Here is a 19,719-nt window from a genome sequence, read left to right on the forward strand (position 1 = left end):
GTGATTGATACTTGCCTCTTGCACCCCGGAAAAGGACTCTATAGTGTTTTTCTAATCGCTTGGCCATGTAGTTGGCATTTAATATAGCAATTTCTGTGGCCTGTTTAAGGCCTTTGCCTCCCATCATCTGCAACAGAGAGAAAGAGTCATCAGCCATGGAACAGGTTAAACCCAAGGGGCACTAATGAAAGACATACCCAAGTAAATCCCACCCTCAAAGGGAGTCAGCCCAGTGTCAATCCCAACAAAGATGTCTTCCAGTCTTCTCTGATGCTGAAATGATTTTTGGTTTTCTCCTTTGAACATAACTTTGTATTTCTTATAAAAATAACAAAGTAATAACAAAGTAACAACACGGAACAAAGTAACAGAGGCAAAATTGATTGCTGACTATTATGTTACCTAAAGAGGAAAAAGAAACTTAGACTACACTCATTTGGGAATGTTTTTGTTTGTTTATGCATTTGAGATTATCTTGATAATTGCCAGGAATCTAATGGGATATTGACCAAAATCCTCACTGAATCAATTTGGTATGGTTTGTCTTCCAATTGACCATAGTCAGAGTTATTTATACATTTAACAACTGCCAGGCTTGATCTTACCCTGTTCTGGTGGTTCCTAGGTCCCTGTGATTATACCAGGTGAACATCATCACCAGCAAAAAGCTTAAAATCAACACTGCATCAATTTTTATTGCCTACATTCTTCCCAGAATACCTCATGTATGATGGGGATTAATATGTATTAAATACATAACTAGTATAAAGCAAGTGAGAAAGCATCAAATAAAAAATAGAGACACCAAAGTCCAAAGGAAGGAAAGGACACATCTTGCCTGGCTGGAAAAGAAGGGTTCCCAGAGTAAGAGTTAGTACTTGAGTGGAAATCTACAAATGGGTAGAATTTGGTGAAGCAAAAAGAATGGGGAAGACACTCCAGCTGAGAAGAATGGCCAAAACCAAGGTGTAGAGGTAAAGGCACATGGTTGCAGTCTGGAGGTTACTATAGAGGTTGGTGGGTTGTGACAACTTCTTGCAAGCCTGGAACCTTTGCCACAAAGAACTTGGATTTGGTTCAGCCAGCCATGTCTCTCCACTCATGCACCAGAATCACTTGGAAGCTTGATGGCCAAAGCCCTACCCAGTCATATGCTGAATTTGATTTTCTCTGGGATTGGGCCTAAGAATGTGTGTTTTGGGATAAATCCCCTAAGAATTCTGTGTAGGCTAGTAAGACTGAGAAGTAGAGGCAAAAGGAAACCATAAGATAATTCTGGCTCTTCGGTAGAATCTTGCAGTCCTATAGGGAGTGTCCACAATGGGCTGCAGTAGGGAAAGAAGGTAGTTCTAATGCCCAGGTGGCAAGTTACAACAGCATGAAACAAAGAGAGGGGTCAAAGTCAGAGGGGTATTTTTAAATTTACTTTACTTACTTCATTGTTATCTGAGGTTCTGTCTGGTACTCCTGGCATATGGCCAAACCAGCCTGGGGGCATTTACTTTTTAAATGTGGGAAATCATCTCCAACCCAAACACATCCATAATAACCCACGTTTACATGATCTAGGGACCAAAAGGAACCTAGGAATAAGATTCTGTTTGCAAAGAAGCAGACCTTTACTATGATTGTTTTTGTTGTTACTGCCTGTAAAATAACTCAAGTATCATTTTTAAAAGCAGGTTCTAGTCTCCGGGGTACAGAATTGTTGTTTCTGCTTCCCAGAAAGTTTTCATTAAGAATCATAAATGCCACACTGTTAAAGAGTAACAGCCAGCCCCAGAGAGTCATCCAACATGATTTGCACAGCTGAGTTTGAGAGTCTTGTTTCACCCTCCTTTAAGGAGGGAAGACAGTTTGGGAAGGCTGTTCTAATTAGCCACTGAACAAGTGTTCCTGTCCAATGTACAGTCTTAGCCCAGGAGGTAGGCAAGCCAGTTTGAACAAGAGCTGTATAAAATAAACTATGGCCCTAGTGTTTTTTTGGAGAAACACAAAGGAAGGAAAGCTGTTCTCTAACAAAGTTTAATTACCCCAGAGAATTACAGTTCCACAGACTCTAAAGGGCAAAGAGCTTAGGGAAACCACCAGATAAGCAAATTTCTGCTACTTTTTCATCTTACCCTCCAGGCTCATAAGAAATCTAAGCCAAAATGAGATTTCTAAAATTTATCCTAGGATTTCAACCTTCTGTAATAATTAGTATGTACACTGTTTTTCACTTGCAAGGGGCTATACAAATCCTACAGGAAATCAAATGATGTAACCAGAATATCCATATGACTCATGGAACTTTGTCTGGAAAACATATCTGGCATGTCAGTTTCTCTGATGGTAAACTCACTATGAGAGCTCCAAGGAAGCATAACGAAGAGATGAAATAAATTTTAGCTGATCTTTTTAAGAAGGTTTCTTCCACCCAAGTCAGCAATGTTCACTGAACTCCATCTCAGATCACGGACTTCATTTTTAAGTCAAGAAGAAAGTCTACAGACTTAGTTTCCCACCCACATATCACATCCCCCACCGGCCTAACACAGTCACAGGCCTCACCTTAATGTAAGCCCATGAAATGGGCAGGATGGAACTGGAGCCCCATGGGGCTGCGCTGACAGTACCCACAGGCCGGTTATCCTCACATGGCTTTACTGAAATGATCGGATGATTGGGCAGAAAAGGAGCAAGGTGCTTCTTCCTGTATTTTTTCAAGCACAAATTCAGAAGATATCAAAAAGATCCAGACCAACCAAACACACAAGTAAGTGCTGGGCCCTCTTGGGAAGCTCTATTCCTAGTAGAGAAACTCAGAGCAGAAGGGATCTGACGCCTGCTAAGAGACAGATGTTCAGGAAGTGTTCCATTCTTCTTCCTCCTCACCAGCCATCAGTGTCCCAGCAGCTCACTGGAGAACTGTGGCAGAGGATTTGGCAGATTTCATGTAGGCAGCCATGAAATAGCTTGTGGATTCATGGACTCACCAGGATGTGGAGACCTCCCTGCCCCACACTCTTTCCCAAGGCATCTAAGGGATAGAGGGTGCTTCTGAGGAGCCACAGGGCCTACACATCAGAGGCCAGCCTATGAATGCTACTCAGCCGCCTCCCGCATATCTAAGGCACTGAAGTGCCCCCACTTACTATAAATAATAATAATAATAATAATAAAAAGCAAGAGGGCCAGACTCCCAGCAATCTGAAGACTGGGACCTTTGGTCCATGTTTAGAAAACTTTAGAAACTCAGGAAATGGCTGATCAGCATCATCTTCACAAGATGATTCAATTTCAGTGTAAAAAGTTATCAACAGCTGCAAGATACTCCTTTAGTGCTATTATGATCTCATCCAATTATTCCAGTAACAAGGTTTGTTTCCTGCTTATCTCAGATGTAATCAGAGTTCAGGCTGCAAAGGGTTCAACACCTTATATCCAATTCACTGCTTCCTTTCCCTTCCTTTTTCCCTCTCTCCTCCCCTCTCTTTTCTTCCTTTCTTTCTTTCTTTCTTTTTTTCTTTCCTGAGAACACTTAAGTTCTACTCTCTTACAAATTTCAATTATACAATATAGTGTTATCAACTAAATCACCGGGTCATCTACGGCTGAAAGTTTGTACCCTTTACCAACCTCTCCCTACCCATCCCCTGCTCCCCAGCCCCAGGCAAGCACTTTTCTTTTTTTTTTTTTTTTTTTTATATGAAGTTTATTGACAAATTGGTTTCCATACAACACCCAGTGCTCATCCCAAAAGGTGCCCTCCTCAATACCCATCACCCACCCGCCCCTCCCTCCCACCCCCCATCAACCCTCAGTTTGTTCTCAGTTTTTAACAGTCTCTTATGCTTTGGCTCTCTCCCACTCTAACGTCCTTTTTTTTTTTTTTTTTTTCCTTCCCCTCCCCCATGGGTTCCTGTTAAGTTTCTCAGGATCCACATAAGAGTGAAACCATATGGTATCTGTCTTTCTCTGTATGGCTTATTTCACTTAGCATCACACTCTCCAGTTCCATCCACGTTGCTACAAAAGGCCATACGTGGCAATGAGAAAAAATGAAATATGGCCTTTTGTAGCACTTTTCTACTATAAGTTCCTTTGGTTGTTAATTCACTTTCAATGTAACCAACAGCTGATTTCTTTTTTTAAAAGACAGAAAAAAAAAAAAGAGAAAACATCTTGGAAGTCTAAGTTATCACCCCTCTCACTGCTTCTCTCCAGCCCCTAAAGGAGGACTAGATATGACGGTGTCCATGACACTTGAAGACCTCGATGAGAAGAACAGCAAACTTGGAGCCATTCTTTCATTCTCAGTCTCCAAAACCCCTGAAATGAGCAGCCCGGAACTCACACGCCAATGGGCCCCATGCCAGGGCCACCTCCTCCGTGGGGAATGCAGAAGGTCTTGTGAAGATTTAGGTGTGAGACATCAGACCCAAAATCTCCAGGACGACAGATTCCCACCTACCACAAAGGGAAAAGAGCCAAAAGCAAAAGTCAAGAGCTTGCAAGGATATTCTGGAAAGGCAGCCATGCTATTTGCTGCAGCTTCTCCTCTCAGAGGAAAGGCAGGCAGCACTGTTCACAGAAATGTTCTTAATACCGGAAGAGTTCCACATTCAAAATCTGACATCCCATAAGCAGCCTGGCTTATGGTTTCTGTGGAAACAGCAATTGACCATTTAGCCTAATTTAGATTTCAAAATACGGATTTGAGGAGAGGAAACACCATGAGCAAAAGGGAAGTACCTCCTTGCTGCAGAAACAGATGACATTCAGACCAGCAATGCTACTTCCCCCGCATGGTTGGCTTTGAGCATCATGCATTTTGGGTACCCCAATGAAAGAGACTGGAAGGCTACCTGATAGGATGCTGAACCAAGGCGAAGAAAGGAAGGAAGTTTTCCTGAGACCACCCTAATACCAGTCACAACAGGCCTTCCTGCCACTTAGGCATTAGGGCTAATTTTGAACATAAATTAAGTGCCAAACATAAAGAGTACATTCCTGAACTCTTAGCAATAGACAATCTGTCAACTACACTTACAAAGGGAATCAGAAAGAAGCAAAGAAAAGCAGAAAGAGTTTGAAATGGTAAAGCAAAACAAAACAACAAACAGCAAACAAACAGCAAACAAACAACAAACAACCCACAATCACAAAATAATGACAAAGAAGTTAAGAAAACTCTGAAACTGAAACTTCTGCTCCAATGAACCCCTAAAGCATTTGCAGAGAGGTGCACATTACACCCCACCCCCAACAAACACAGTTAGGATTGGCCCTTCAGGGACAGAACCATTCAGCTATTTTACACTGATGAAATTGAAGCCAGATTAAGGACTTGTCCATTGCCATGGGAGATCAGTATCCACCAGTGGCTAGAACATGGGAATTTCCATAGGGAGTCAGGAGACCTTCATAGCTGTAGCACCCAAGAGAGATCAAACGCTCTGACATTCAGTTTATTCCATGCTTCCTGTCAACCTTTTTATCTCCCCCAACCTCCCCTATTGCCCCCTTCAAATCTGATCTCAGTGAAATTGTGGTACTTTCCTTGAAGTTGGCAATACAGAAAGTCAACCTCATTTCTGAATTCAGTATCATGTTTTAAGACAATTGTCAAGAAATCAGAGGAAAATAATATTTTTCTGTCACTTTCTCAGGGAGTCCCTCTTCTGTTGCTCACCTGTGCATTCATATTTGCCCCATCTAGATAGACCTGTCCTCCATGTTGGTGGATCAGGTCACACACATCACCAATGTTCTCTTCAAACACCCCATTGGTGGATGGGTATGTAATCATGATTGCTGCCAGGTTCTCCTTGTGTTTATCCACCTATGGGATAGAAAAGGGCAGAGGGAGACAGAAGAGGAACTGTTTATTTGTTGCCCAAACCATTGCTTTTACCTTACAGGATTAGGAAAGGTGATTTTTTTGGTCTTTTCATTTCTAGAATTGTCTCAAACTATGATGACAATAAAATCCATTACTCCTTTCCTAAGTCATTCCAAAGAAACAACAAAATCCCTTCAAACTAAGTCTCCATGATCAAGACCAAAAAACTGTTTGGAAGTTGGGTATTTTGGGCTCAACTCTCCTAGGTTTTCCTTTGGTTTTAGTCATCTCAATAATTACTTCAGATCTTTTTCGTTATGGACATGTCTATTCTCACAGTTAATCTCTCTCTGCTCATCTTGCCATAATCCACCCTTATTCCCTTTCCCTCTCATTCTGTTGAAATTAGAATTCCCACAAGGAGTGTTCTGCTCTGATTTAAAAAAAAAAAATCTCCCTCATGTTTCCTTTTCACAGAAAGCAAACATATAAAAGGCATATTCCTGGGGGTTTTTTTTGGCCAGTGACTCAGAGCAAGCTCGTATGGAAAAAAAAAAAAAAAAAATTTAAAGGTCATATCCTATATTGGGGAAACTTAGTAATTACAAGCACTGCCCCAGAATATCTGTGGGTAAAAACTTTGTGGGGTGCTGAATAGGTGGGGATGGTTGGGAGAGACTAACAGTGCTATTTTCAGCTTCCTTTGAAGGCAGTTACATGAAGTTCTCTGTCTCCATGCCTAATAACCTTGACAAAATCACATTGCTATTCAACTGATTTCCTTCCCTCTTAAGATGCAGCCTCCAGTCCACCAGTGGAAAGCAGATACAGTTGCTAGGCAACCTCTTCCTGGAGGTTGGGAGGTTGGGAGTGAGGGGTTGGTGTTGCAGAAAGGAGTGGAATGCCGCCCCAAATTCAGCAGGTAATGGCTGGGACAGTCACACACATTTATAAAATCTACATGTATGTTTTAATTCCCAACACAAAGATTGAGAACAACTGTGACTGCCTGTTTGGTTATTAATAGGGGAAGAAGGGGGAAGGTGGGCAGAAGGAGACAGGCAGGCCCTACAAGGAGTAGCCTTACTATGACCATGAATAATTCATTCAGTTTCTTACATATGCACGAATTAAGAGAATAGGATTTCAGTTTAAAGGACCTTGTCCCTGACTGGTGAAGGAAGAGGTAAAGTAGACTATGTTCGGTTTTATTCTGGACCAAAAATGTGACTGTTGCTTTTTATTTTTCTTACAGAGACAGGTTTTCTGATTTTATGCCATTTTCCCCAGACCCATTCAGGAGAAACTGCAGTCTTTTAATTAGAATGCAAAGAAAGACAATGTTGCTATAAACTATCCAGTCCCTTCTTCCCACCACCTCTTCTCAACCCAGACCTCTTCCATCTGTTTAGCGGAAGACTAGTACCATGGCCTTGAGGTGAGCTGTGTCGATATTCCCATATTTATCCACCTCCACAGGCTGAATCTTCATGCCTGCCATGTGGGCACTTGCAGGATTGGTCCCATGTGCTGATTTTGGAATGAGGCAAACCTTAGGAATGGAATGAAAGGAAGGAAGCAGAAAAAATCATCACCAGGCTATTCATGAGAGAAAAGTCCTACAACATGCTTGGAGCACAGATTAAATAGGTGCCACATGCTTTATTTAAACTGACCATAACTCTGAAATCTGCTATAATTTCATTATTACTGTATTGTAAAACAATGTCCAAAAGGGCAGGTTCCGTTTGAATCCACAAATACCGCTCTTTAAATATTCCTGTAGGGACACCTGGGTGGCTGAGTCAGTTAAGCATTTTACTTCGGCTCAGGTCATGATCTCACAGTTTGTAGGCTCAAGCCCCACATCAGGCTCTGTGCTGATAGCTCAGAGCCTGAAGCCTGCTTCAGATTGTGTTCCTCTCTCTCTCTGCCTCTCCACCATTTGCACTCTGTCTCTCAAAAATGAATAAACGATGAATAAACAATTTTTAAAGATTCCTATAATATTAATCAGTATTGTCCTCCCTTATCTCAGCACACCAAAACACAGGTCAGTGCTTATTCTGACCTTGTCTCAGTTATATGTAGAAAGTATCTTATAAGAACATGAGATTAGAAGTTAAACTCTAGGACCCAACTGCCCACATCACAGCTTCAGTTCTCTGCTTCACTTTGCTGAGATCCAGGAGAGATGATAACAGTAGACATAATTCCAAGGTCTTCCTATGCTGACACACCAATTATGGCACCATTTACTGGATGCTTATTCTGTGCAATGAATTGCCATGAGAATCATACAGCAAGCATGAAAACCAATCAATACCTGTCCTGGGCACATTGACAATGCTGGTAAATGTATAAACAGGTGCCATAGAAACTCAGAATAAGGGGGGTATTGTTTCAAGTGGAAGAGGTCAAGGGAGGGTGATTCAAGAGCTAGAGCCTAAGCTAACATTTAAAGATAAGTTGAATTCTTACAGAAGGTGGAGGGTGGGTACAATTTTAGAATTCCCAGATTTAAATCATTTTCATTTCCTCCTACAAATCATGTGAAGACAAGTGAACACACGTGCTCTGATAGATCTGATGATGCTGCACTGCAGGAAACTGCATCACAAGAGGTTTTACCAAAAGAAAGCAATAAGGAGAAACAATGATCACCCTGAAAATAATCCTCCTTTTTTTTTTTTAAGTCCCAGAACTAATATTGCAACCCCTTGAAGAGAAATGGATGGGCATTACAGAAATGGCCTTATGGAGAGAAAACTTTGCTCTGCAGGTATTTCCTCAAAAACAGCAAAGGTGTCTACTTCAGAAAAGCACAGGAGTACACAAAGACAACTGTTTGCCAGAGGCAAAGTGTTACTCTTCTGTTGACAGAAGGTTTGTGCCTCTTTTGAACAGTTATTTGTCTCATGCTGGTTATACAGTGTTGTATTCAAATCCTTTTTCTTGTTTGAATGCTCCCCTATTTTATTGAGTTTAATTTCTCAGAACCAAAGCTGGAGACACTTGTCCTTTCCCATAAGGTATTTTTATTTTACCAAAGGATCTTTGGATAAAAGGATCCCTTCTGGGCAGAACATTGATCACAAAGGAAAAGGCAAACATTAAAAGTGAATACAGTCAACCATACTTAAGCTAAAAGAAAGTTTTAAATTTTTTAAATGTTTATTTATTTTTGAGAGAGACAAAGTACAAGCAGGGAAGAGCAGAAATAGAAGGAAACACAGAATCTGAAACAGGCTCCAGGCTCTGAGCTAGCTGTCAGCACAGAGCCCGATGTGGGGCTTGAATCCACAGACCACAAGATCATGACCTGAGCTGAAGTTGGACGCTTAACCGACTGAGCCACCAGGCACCCCTCAAATAAAAATTAAAAAAAAAAAAATTAATGAATATAAAACATTGGCTAAAGGCCTAAATTAAGAATTCATACCAGGGAAGTTCTGCTGAAATAAATATATTCAAGGTAAAAATGTCAAACCATCCTATGGTACGCTGAGTACCCCTTCAAATGCCCATGTTCTAATTCTCAGAATCAATGGATGTATCCTTATGGCAAAAGGGACTTTGAAAATGCGATTAACTTCAGGCTCATGAGATGAGAAATTAAGGATTTTGAAATCTGTCTGGATTATCAGTGGACCCTAAACACATTCCCCAGTACTCTCAGCAGAGGGAGGCAGGTGGAGGTTTGACAACAAAGTAAGTAGAAAATATGATGAATGGGGGCGCCTGGGTGGCCAGTCAGTTAAGCATCAGACTTTAGCTCAGGTCATGATCTCGTGGTTCATGGATTCGAGCCCCACATCAGGCTTTCTGCTGGATCCTCTGTCTCCACCCTGCCTGCCCCTTCCCAACTTGCATGCACGTGCACACACACTCTCTTTCTCTCTCTCTCTCAAAAATAAACATTTAAAAAATACTTTTAAAAACGACAGGATGGGGCGCCTGGGTGGCGCAGTCGGTTAAGCGTCCGACTTCAGCCAGGTCACGATCTCGCGGTCCGTGAGTTCGAGCCCCACGTCAGGCTCTGGGCTGATGGCTCAGAACCTGGAGCCTGTTTCCGATTCTGTGTCTCCCTCTCTCTCTGCCCCTCCCCCGTTCATGCTCTGTCTCTCTCTGTCAAAAATAAATAAACACTGAAAAAAAAATTAAAAAAAAAAATAAAAACGACAGGAAATTTGAAGGATGAACAAGAGGATGGAGTGATGGCAAGAAGGGGCCCCAAGCTAAGGAATGCAGGAGGCATCCAGAGAGGCAAAGAAACATTTTCTCTCATGGATCCTCCCAAAGGAGACTGCCTTACCAATACCTTGACTTTAGCCAAGGGAAACCAATTTCAGACTTCTGGACTCCATAACTGAGAAGATAAATTTTTGTTTTTTCAAGCCATTAAGTTTGTAAGAATTTGTTACAGCAGCCACAGAAAACTAATACATATCCTGATATAAGGAGCAGCAGAAAAAGTCTCAGCGGTTTTGTCAGTGACTCATTTATATGTTGCTATTATACAGTTCTGTTTTTCTATGTAAAATTAGGAAACTTTAGTATTTTTTTTCTATAATTTTATTTAATGTTGGTTTTGCCTCACTTTAAAATTGTGCGGTCACAAGGGAATGGATGTGATGCTTTAGTTTATATAAAACAAATCCTCTTTGGAGCATTTAGATGGATGCTGTTTTTCTAACTCCCCAATGTACCTGGTATAAACCCAACCCATAACTCATTCTCCAACACTTGCTGAATGAGTGAAGGATTAAGAAGGAGTACTCATTTGTGAGGGAAAATCAAATTCTTACCACTAAGAAAATCTAAAAACCAAATGCCACTACTTTGTCTCAGGCAGTTAGGAAGAGAAAAATACTCCCATATACATTTTGGGGGATGTTTTTTGGTATTTTCTGTGGGGTCAATATTTTCTGTTGTATAAAAACCACATCTCTGCTCAGCAAATCTAAGTTAATATTGGACTAACAAATTGAGTTGTTAATTACAAAGGGTTTAAGACAATCCCTGGTGTTTGTTAAACAAATTTATAGTCCCCCAAATTAAACTGGTAAATCAAGAACTTGGTTGTTGCATTTTAGGAACCTCTAAAATTTAACCCAAGAGCAAATGTGAAAAATAATTGCCAAAAAACAGCTTGAAATAAGAGAACCGTCAGGGACTTGGGTGGTTCTGTAGCATACAATTTCCCCACACTCCTTTTCAAAAAAGAAGGATGTATTTTACTGGATTCCATTAGGGTCTATTGTGCAGGAACAGCTGTCTGAGACTCTTCTGATATGGAAAAATCCTCCCTGATTATTTGAGTAATAAGTCATTTTCTTCTCTAACTGAAAATGTCAGCTTTAATTAAAATCTTTAATCTAGAAAGGATGCCAACATTTCCAAACTTAAGAGTTCTGTATTTCTACAAGCTCAGGGCCTGGGTGGCCTTCCCTGTCTCTCCCACCCTCGGCCCTTCCCCAGCTTCAGTGGCTAGCTTCCTGCAGTCCTTCAGAATGAAAAAATGACACTGTGGTTATAGCAGTGTGGACAATGGTCAGACAAGAAACATCACACGCAGGGGGACAGACAGAGAAGAGAGGACTGGAAAACACAAAGAGAATGAAAAGGAACCATAAAGGATCTGTCAGTCACAGAAGAACTCTGTCCAGGCCCAATCAAAAGTTCTTTCATCCTTTCTGCTTGACCTTTCTGGTTTGGTCCCCCACTCCTGGACATTCACAGATACTTCCTGATGTCAGAGTGGAGACCTGGAAACAATAAGGGGTGGGGAGCATCACAGATTTGATGCAACCTGGGTTTTAGCATGACCACTACAACGCAGATCTCAAAAATCTCTTTATAAAGCAGGGGCAGGAGGAGGATGAGGAAAAGGAGGCAACATGGAGGTGGTCACACAGAACAAATGGATCCCTTCCCAGGATCCCCAGACAGTGGTTAGAAAGTATAACAAGGAGTTCCAGTGGCTACCTTAATACATGGAAGCCACAGAGGAAGAACAGAAGGGAGAACTTTTTTTTTTTTAATTTTTTTTTTCAACATTTATTTATTTTTGGGACAGAGAGAGACAGAGCATGAACGGGGGAGGGGCAGAGAGAGAGGGAGACACAGAATCGGAAACAGGCTCCAGGCTCTGAGCCATCAGCCCAGAGCCTGACGCGGGGCTCGAACTCACGGACCGCGAGATCGTGACCTGGCTGAAGTCGGACGCTTAACCGACTGCGCCACCCAGGCGCCCCAAGAAGGGGGAACTTTTAATGTCAGTCACCTGCCATTCTTTCCCTGGACAACATGAGCTTCAATGTTTCCTTTCTGATGCTATGACAGTGCTGAGACTCTGAGGTCCAAAGAATGATTCTAGTTCTAAACTAACATTTCCTTAGAAACTTAAAGAATTCAAAACCACTAGGAAACCCAACTTGGAGTGTCAGGGACTGTGTCTATCTGATTTATCACTTAATCTAACTCAGGACTGGCACACACCGTGCCTTGTATGTAACCAGGATTGAATAATTATTCAATTAATGATGTCCTCTTTTTCAAAGATTTTTGAAAATTAGTTCTACTCCCCAACTAGGACAAAGGCCTGAGAAAACATACCTGTGAAATCAGGATGGATAAACAGGAGGAGAAAGAAAATTCTTTTTTCCCTCCGTTTTTGAAAGTGAAGTATAACAGCTTTCAGATTCTCCATTGCAAAATACAGGCAACTAACCACAAATAATCTTCTAGTTTTAATATACCCAGAAATGGACTGAGATAGGGCCACCAGCTTCTGCACTCCCACTAACTTGGGCAACCAGAACTAGCCTGGCACCCTTTTCTAAGTCTCCTGGGATGGGCAGTCACTTTTATCCTGCTCCCGACCCCTACCCACTGCTCCCTCTAAGAACTCCACCTCCACAACTCAGTGGAAGTTCTCGCTCAGTGTTGGTCAACACCAAAATGAAGACCTCAGAAACAGGCTCATTCGCCACACTCTGAAGCTTATGTCAGATCAACTGCTAGAGGCACTGCTACCTGGAGATTAGTGGAGTCCAGTCAAGCCCATTAGCACCTGTGGGTCCCTAAACAGGTTCCACAAGCAGTTTGGACCCTGGAGACTAGACTCCCATACTGAAAGCAAAAACTGAAGCAGAACCATGAACTCTGCTCCACCATCTTCTTTTGCTGCTTAGAGATGACAATCCTCAATAGGGAATTTACTTATTCAATAAATATTTTATAAAAAAAAATTTTTTTTAAGTAATCTCTATAGCCAACGTGGGGCTCAAACTCATGATCCTGAGATAAAGAGTTGCGTGCTCTACTGACTGAGCCAGCCAGGTGCCCCTCAATAAACATTTTTTGAGCATACATATGATCAGAATTGTGTCTAGTCACAGTAGGGGTTACAGAAGAATTAAAGGCAAGTCCCTACCCTTTGTCCAGGTGTAGGGCCAGGACTACACAAGGGAGAAGAGACCTGGAAGGGTAACATTCCTGCCCCTTCCATTCTTTGCAACCTGTGGAAAGCAGTTCCATGGCCAACTGGCTGACTTTTACAGACTGGGCTTGAACAAAAACCTTTATTTTCAAATGTTTTCCCTCAAAATCGTCCATGGAAGTGTCTCCGGGGCAAGGATCATAATGGCCAGTTCAGGGAAATCTGTTTCTTGATTATATGTTCCCTAGCTGCTTCCAAGAAGGCTTAGAAGGAGTGCACCACAAAAGAAAAGGGGCTCTGAGAGCTGGACCCACTGCCCCCTGATGGTGGGCAAGCACCACCTGCTCATACTTACTGTCCTGTGTCCCTCTCCTTTCCCCTCGAGGTAAGCTCGGATAGTGGCCAACCCAGCATATTCCCCCTGGGCTCCGCTGCAAAGACAAGAAGAGAAGGGTCAGGGCTTTGGGCCTCTTTGCTTTCATTGACTCATTCACTATTCACTGGGCAGGGACTGCATGTTCTCCATTTGACAAAAAGGCACTACCAGACACCATGGAAAGCTCACCTAGGATCTCTGCACAACCTAAAAGTTCTTGAATGACCACAGAATGGCACTCAGTCCGTGTACTAAAGCTCATCTACTCCTACTCAGAAATGGGCCTTTCAAACCTCGCTCAGTACCATGTATCTACGAATTCTATTACAGAAAATTTCAAAAATCACACAAAAATAGTAGAATATAAGGAGCTGCCATATACGTATTATCCAGCTTTAACAATTCTTGGGTATGGTCAATCTTTTTCCAACCATATCCCACACTAACCCCCTCACTCTGAACTAGATTATTTTTATTAGGTGGGCTCCACACCCAACAAGGGGCTTGAACTCACAGCCCAGAGATCAAGAGTTGCATGCTCTACCTACTGAGCCAACTAGACACCTCCTGAACTAGATTGTTTTGAAGCGAAACTCAAGTATCACATCATTTTATCAATTCAAATGTCAGTGTGTATCTTTCAAGGAGAACAATTTTTTTTTTAATTTTTTTTTCAACGTTTATTTATTTTTGGGACAGAGAGAGACGGATCATGAACGGGGGAGGGGCAGAGAGAGAGGGAGACACAGAATCGGAAACAGGCTCCAGGCTCTGAGCCATCAGCCCAGAGCCTGACGCGGGGCTCGAACTCACGGACCGCAAGATCGTGACCTGGCTGAAGTCGGACGCTTAACCGACTGCGCCACCCAGGCGCCCCAAGGAGAACAATTTTTAATAACATTAATTACAATTATTACACCTAAAACCAGAATTTGTCCATACCACATACATAATCAGTGATGATATTACCCCAAAGGAACTATGTATGCCCTTTGAGTGTGGCAATAGTCCTTTATTCTTAGGTGAGCTTTGCCATGCCCCCATGCATGTGGCAGCTAGAAGCTGTCCATACTCAACTAGGCAGTCCTTGAAGGCAACAATTTAAGAGCATACTTAATAACAGTCCAGTGAGCAATACTGAGTCAATCATAAACTGTTACTTAATGTTCTCAGTAGTCTTTGCAGAAGGAAAGGGAAGTGAGTAATAGGTTTTTAAATCCCATTCAAAGTGGTTATTTCCTCTATTTTGCAAAATTACACCATCCCTTAATCCTGTAGAAGACCCAGTGGTTTGGGTGTTCATCCATTCTAATCATCCCATAGTACTGAGATAATACTCTACAAGTACAAGTTGTAAGAATAAGGTAAATTTCTAAATTAAAAAAACTTCTAAAAGCTAGGGGTGATGGGTGGCTCATTGGGTTAAGCGTCCAACTTTGACTCAGGTCATGATCTTGCAGTTTGTGAGTTCGAGCCCCACGATGTGCTCTGTGCTGACAGCTCAGAGCCTGGAGCCTGCTTCATATTCTGTATCTCCCTCTCTCTCTGCCACTACCCCACTCATGCTCTGTCTCTCAAAAATGAATGAACATTAAAAAAAATTTTTTTAAACCAAAAGATAAAATTTGGAGCACTATTTTTGTTTTGTTTTGTTTTTTTTCCTTGTTTGTTTTATTTTGAGAGAACACCAGGACAAAACCAGTTGGATTTGAAATGTTTTCAAACTACTGTGGGGACACTGATGGTCTGGTGTTAGGAAACAGCAGAATTGAGGACTTAGGTCAGGAGAGATAACAGGGAAGTATCTGGGGCTTATAGCCTGGCTGGAGAAAGAGAAAGTGGTGACTTGCAAAGCAATAGGATAGGGTAGATTAGCTAAGTAATAGTAATAATAAGTATAAATTGCTCCATTAATTAAATACTTCCTACTTAACAGGCATTCTGCACAGAGTACAGAGAAATGGTAGCCCTTGTTGTGGGGGTTGCCACTAAAGCACTTTACATCATCTTATTTAGTCCTTATTTAATCCTCCCAATACCCCCATATGATAGGTCCATCACCCCCGTTGTGTACATGAAGAAACTGAGGTTAAAGTGTTACATGCCCACATGGCCAACAGTGACAGAATTAGACTTCAGTACAAGTTGGCCTCTCAAGGAGCCTCATGTTTCCCCTGAGAGCAATACTGTTTCTCCGAGCACATTGTGCTTCCCAAAGGATTCAGAGCTGTGATTTTCTTTCACATAACCCTTGTCGAACTAGGGAGGGTTGGCTAACACATATAATAAGTTTCTTGTCACTTACACTGAGTGAGGTCTGCCTCTTCCCTCTTCCAGGGAGGTAGGCAGACATGAGTCTTCCATTTTCCTGTCTTTGGAAAAACAAGTTGTTGCTCACTTGTTGTTTTTATTTTGGAAACAGAAAAATGAATATGCTTCAGCAAACCACCAATACCAAGTTACCTAGCCTCTGTTTCCTCATCTCTAAAATAGGGATAATAATTGTACCTATATGCACTCAGTATTTTGTTACTGTTATAACACAATCCTATAAGTGCACTGTACATTGAAAATTATTTTAGAACTCCAATGTACTTTGTGTGCCTGTCTTATCTCAATTAGAGTGTAAGCGCTGAGGGTAGGATATAGTTCTCAGCATATATAGAACAGTACTCTGCATGGACTTTGTTCAAAACTTAGTTCCCATGGCCAAATCATGGAAAGAGCCTAAATGTCCATCAACTGACGAATGGATTAAGAAGATGTGGTTTAAATATACAATGGGATACTACTTGGCAATGAGAAAAAATGAAATCTGGCCATTTGTAGCAACATGGATGGAACTGGAGAGTGTTATGCTAGGTGAAATAAGTCAGGCAGAGAAAGACAGATACCATATGTTTTCCCTCATATGTGGATCCTGAGAAACTCAACAGAAGACCAGAGGAGGAGAAGGAGGGGAAAAAAGTTACGGAGAAGGAAGGAGGCAAACCATAAGAGACTCTTAAATACTGAGAACAAACTGAGGGTTGGTGTGGGGGTAGGGGGGAGGGGAAAGTGGGTGATAGGCATTGAGGAGGGCACCTGTTGTGATGAGCACTGGGTGTTGTATGGAAACCAATTTGACAATAAATTTCATATTAAAAAAATTAGAAAATAAAATAAAATAGCCAAAAAAGTTGGTAGAAAAAAACAAAACAAAAACAAAAAAACCCCCAAAATTTAGTTCCCATCTCCAGCCGAAGCAGTCAACATTGATATCCTTTCTTCCATGGAAAGGGGACTCAACAAATGGATTCTATACTTAACCTCTATTTTTTTCTCATGACTTCTACTCATCTTATCTTGTTGGAAACCAATCAAGGTATTCAGAACAGGAATGAAAGAGAATGGAACTGTGAGCCAGTAATCCAAGAGAGAGGCATTATCCTACGGATGATCATAAATGCTAGATGTGGCAACTTAAAACTAAATGCCACATAAGGAGCACCTGAGTGGCTCACTCGGTTAAGTGTCGAATCTTGATTTTGGCTCAGGTCATGATCGCACCGTTCATGAGATAGAGCCCCTAGATGGGCTGGCATTGACAGCACGGAACTTGCTTGGGATTCTTTCTCCGTCTCTCTGCCCTTATCCCACTTATGCTCTTTGTCAAAATTAATAATTTTTTTAAAAAAAACCTTAATAAATAAATAAATGCCACAAAGGCTTATTATTGGGGTTCTATTAAAATAAGAGGAATTAGTGCCACATGTTGATGGAAAAGTATTATGAAAAATAACTGCTTATCTCCATAACCCAGATTGAAAGTCCATCAGAAAACCACTACATGTGGAGAAAAAACACAGCAAAAACAGTGGTTTTCTGACATCCATTTAAATTGAAGTGGTTGGTGGCTTGGATCTGCAGAGTTGGCCACAGAAAGGAGGACACTAGTGGGTGGGGAGCCTCAGACCCACAAAAGTGTCAAGTAAGCATAAGCTTAAATTGTCTTAGAAAAACAACATCCTCCAGTCATGGCATATATTCAGGCTGGTGAAAGAACTGCTACATATTGTACTGCTAAACACAAAATGAGCGAAGTCTAGCAGACAACATCCTCCAAAACACAGACTCATTGCACAAAAAATCTATAAGAAGTCATAGACTATAAGAAGCTAGAACAAGTACAATGTCCCACAAGGTGAAAATAAAATGCAGTTGATGGGATTCAACAGTTTTGTAATGATTAAACTAGACTATTAGTATCAGTGTAGAATTCTAAGTGCAATCCTAGTCAGTGTGAACTTAGCAAAAGGTTTGGGGGGGAGAGGAAGAGGGTAGAATTTGAAGATGGCATGACAGAAACAGGGTGACACTACAGCTCTTTTGCTAGAAAGAGACTAGAACTAGAATTCAAGGACACAAATGTCAATGATTTTTATCACTTTACCTTCATCTTTGCTAAGAACCCTGGGATTTAGAAATATTGCAACTTAGTTCTACCTGGAAAGGTTTAGTTTTTAGACCTGTGGAACAAATTTTTTTGGACCTTCACACAAGATGAATCCCAAGGAAGACTTAAAGACTTCTGCTAGATGTTAGAAATATGACTGCAGATGATCTAACAATCAATGATGAAGAAGGAATAAGGCCTACTCATACAGATGATTGTGGAGAACATTCACGGCGAGTAGTCACAGGTAGAAAGCTTAGCACTCCTTAAGCATAAAACTAAAGATGGGTTAAGATAATGAATGAATTTTGGGGGCACCTGGGGGACTCAGTTGGTTACTAGTCCAACTTCAGCTCAGGTCATGATCTCACTGTGAGTTCAAGCCCTGCATCAGACTCTGACTGAGCCTGGAGCCTGCTATGGATTCTGGATCTCCCACTCTCTCCTACCCTTCCCTGCTCACGTTCTCTCTCTCTCAAAAATAAATGTAAAAAATTTTTTTAAAGAAGGTTTTTATCTTAAAAATTGGGGGGGTGGGCAGGGGCGCCTGGGTGGCTCAGTCAGTTAAGCGTTTGACTTCAGTTCAGGTCATGATCTCACAATTTGTGAGTTCGGGCCTCACGTCAGGCTTTGTGCTGACAGTTCAGAGCCTGGAGTCTGCTTCGGATTCTGTGTCTCCCCCTCTCCCAACCCCTCCCCCATTCATGCTGTCTCTCTCAAAAAATAAATTTAAAAAAAAAAAAAGAAGAAGAAGAAGTAGGAAGGGAGCAAACATTCCCAATCACTGTCCATTAACAAGTTATTGAACATGTGACCCAATCACAGCATAGAGGAAACTCCCACAGCCTGGGACTTCATAATCTGGAGGAAATGACCCAAGAAGTGGGACAGTCACAGATTTTCCAGTGATAGTGGTGACCCTTCACCTGGAGTAACCTTGATTTGTTCTCTGCTGCAAGCCTCCCTTGGGTATTGTCACCTAATTCATAGGTGGATTTGAAAGTTTTTTATTATAAAATAAAACATTCATGTGTTTAAAAAATTTGCATCTATAAAAAAAAAGCAACCTTCTCCCATTCTTCCCCATCTAATTCTCCAAAAGGAAACACTATTAATGATATGTTTTTTTTAATTTTATAATGTTTTTTTTTAATTAACGTTTATTTATTTGTTTTCAGAGAGAGAGAGAAAACCACAAGCTGGGTAGAGTCAGAGAGGAGAGACAGAATCCCAACAGGCTTCGCACCATCAGTGCAAGAGCCCGATGCAGGGCTTGACCCCAGGAACCGTGAGATCATGACCTGAGATGAGATCAAGAGTCAGATGTTTAAACAATTGTGTCATCCAGGTGCCCCTGTGATATATGTTTTGATGTCAAACTCCCCTCAACCAAACACTTTAATAATACAACCAAGTGCTTGGGAAGTGACCAAGTGAAACATTAGCTAAGAAACTGACATGATGGGATGCCTGGTGGGAAGAATCTGAGTTTGGCTCAGGTCATGATCTCATGGTTCATGGGCTGGAGCCCCACTTTGGGCTAGCTCAATTTCTCTCTCTCTCTCTCTCTCTCTCTCTCTCTCTCCCCTTGCTCACTTGCAATCTCAAAAGAAAAGAAAAGAGAAGAAAAAAACTGA

At 41.5% G+C, this 19,719-nt stretch overlaps 1 protein-coding gene across 1 annotated transcript in view; it reads right to left on the bottom strand.

Annotated features, from left to right (window-relative positions):
- The window catches only part of GLDC (glycine decarboxylase), a 100,906-nt gene that overhangs the window by 14,687 nt on the left and 66,500 nt on the right, over positions 1-19,719 (bottom strand). The window contains exons 16-21 of the mRNA XM_047103334.1: positions 13,627-13,702; positions 7,254-7,379; positions 5,678-5,827; positions 4,340-4,452; positions 2,554-2,695; positions 16-127 (exon numbers count right to left, since the gene is read on the bottom strand). Coding sequence (XP_046959290.1) covers positions 16-127; positions 2,554-2,695; positions 4,340-4,452; positions 5,678-5,827; positions 7,254-7,379; positions 13,627-13,702 — 719 coding nt within the window. The remainder of the gene's footprint in view (positions 1-15; positions 128-2,553; positions 2,696-4,339; positions 4,453-5,677; positions 5,828-7,253; positions 7,380-13,626; positions 13,703-19,719) is intronic.

Source organism: Lynx rufus, unplaced genomic scaffold (assembly GCF_022079265.1).
Source record: "Lynx rufus isolate CCGP_SWC_20201006 ecotype Redwood Valley unplaced genomic scaffold, mLynRuf1.p SCAF_10, whole genome shotgun sequence".
Classification (NCBI taxonomy): domain Eukaryota; kingdom Metazoa; phylum Chordata; class Mammalia; order Carnivora; family Felidae; genus Lynx; species Lynx rufus.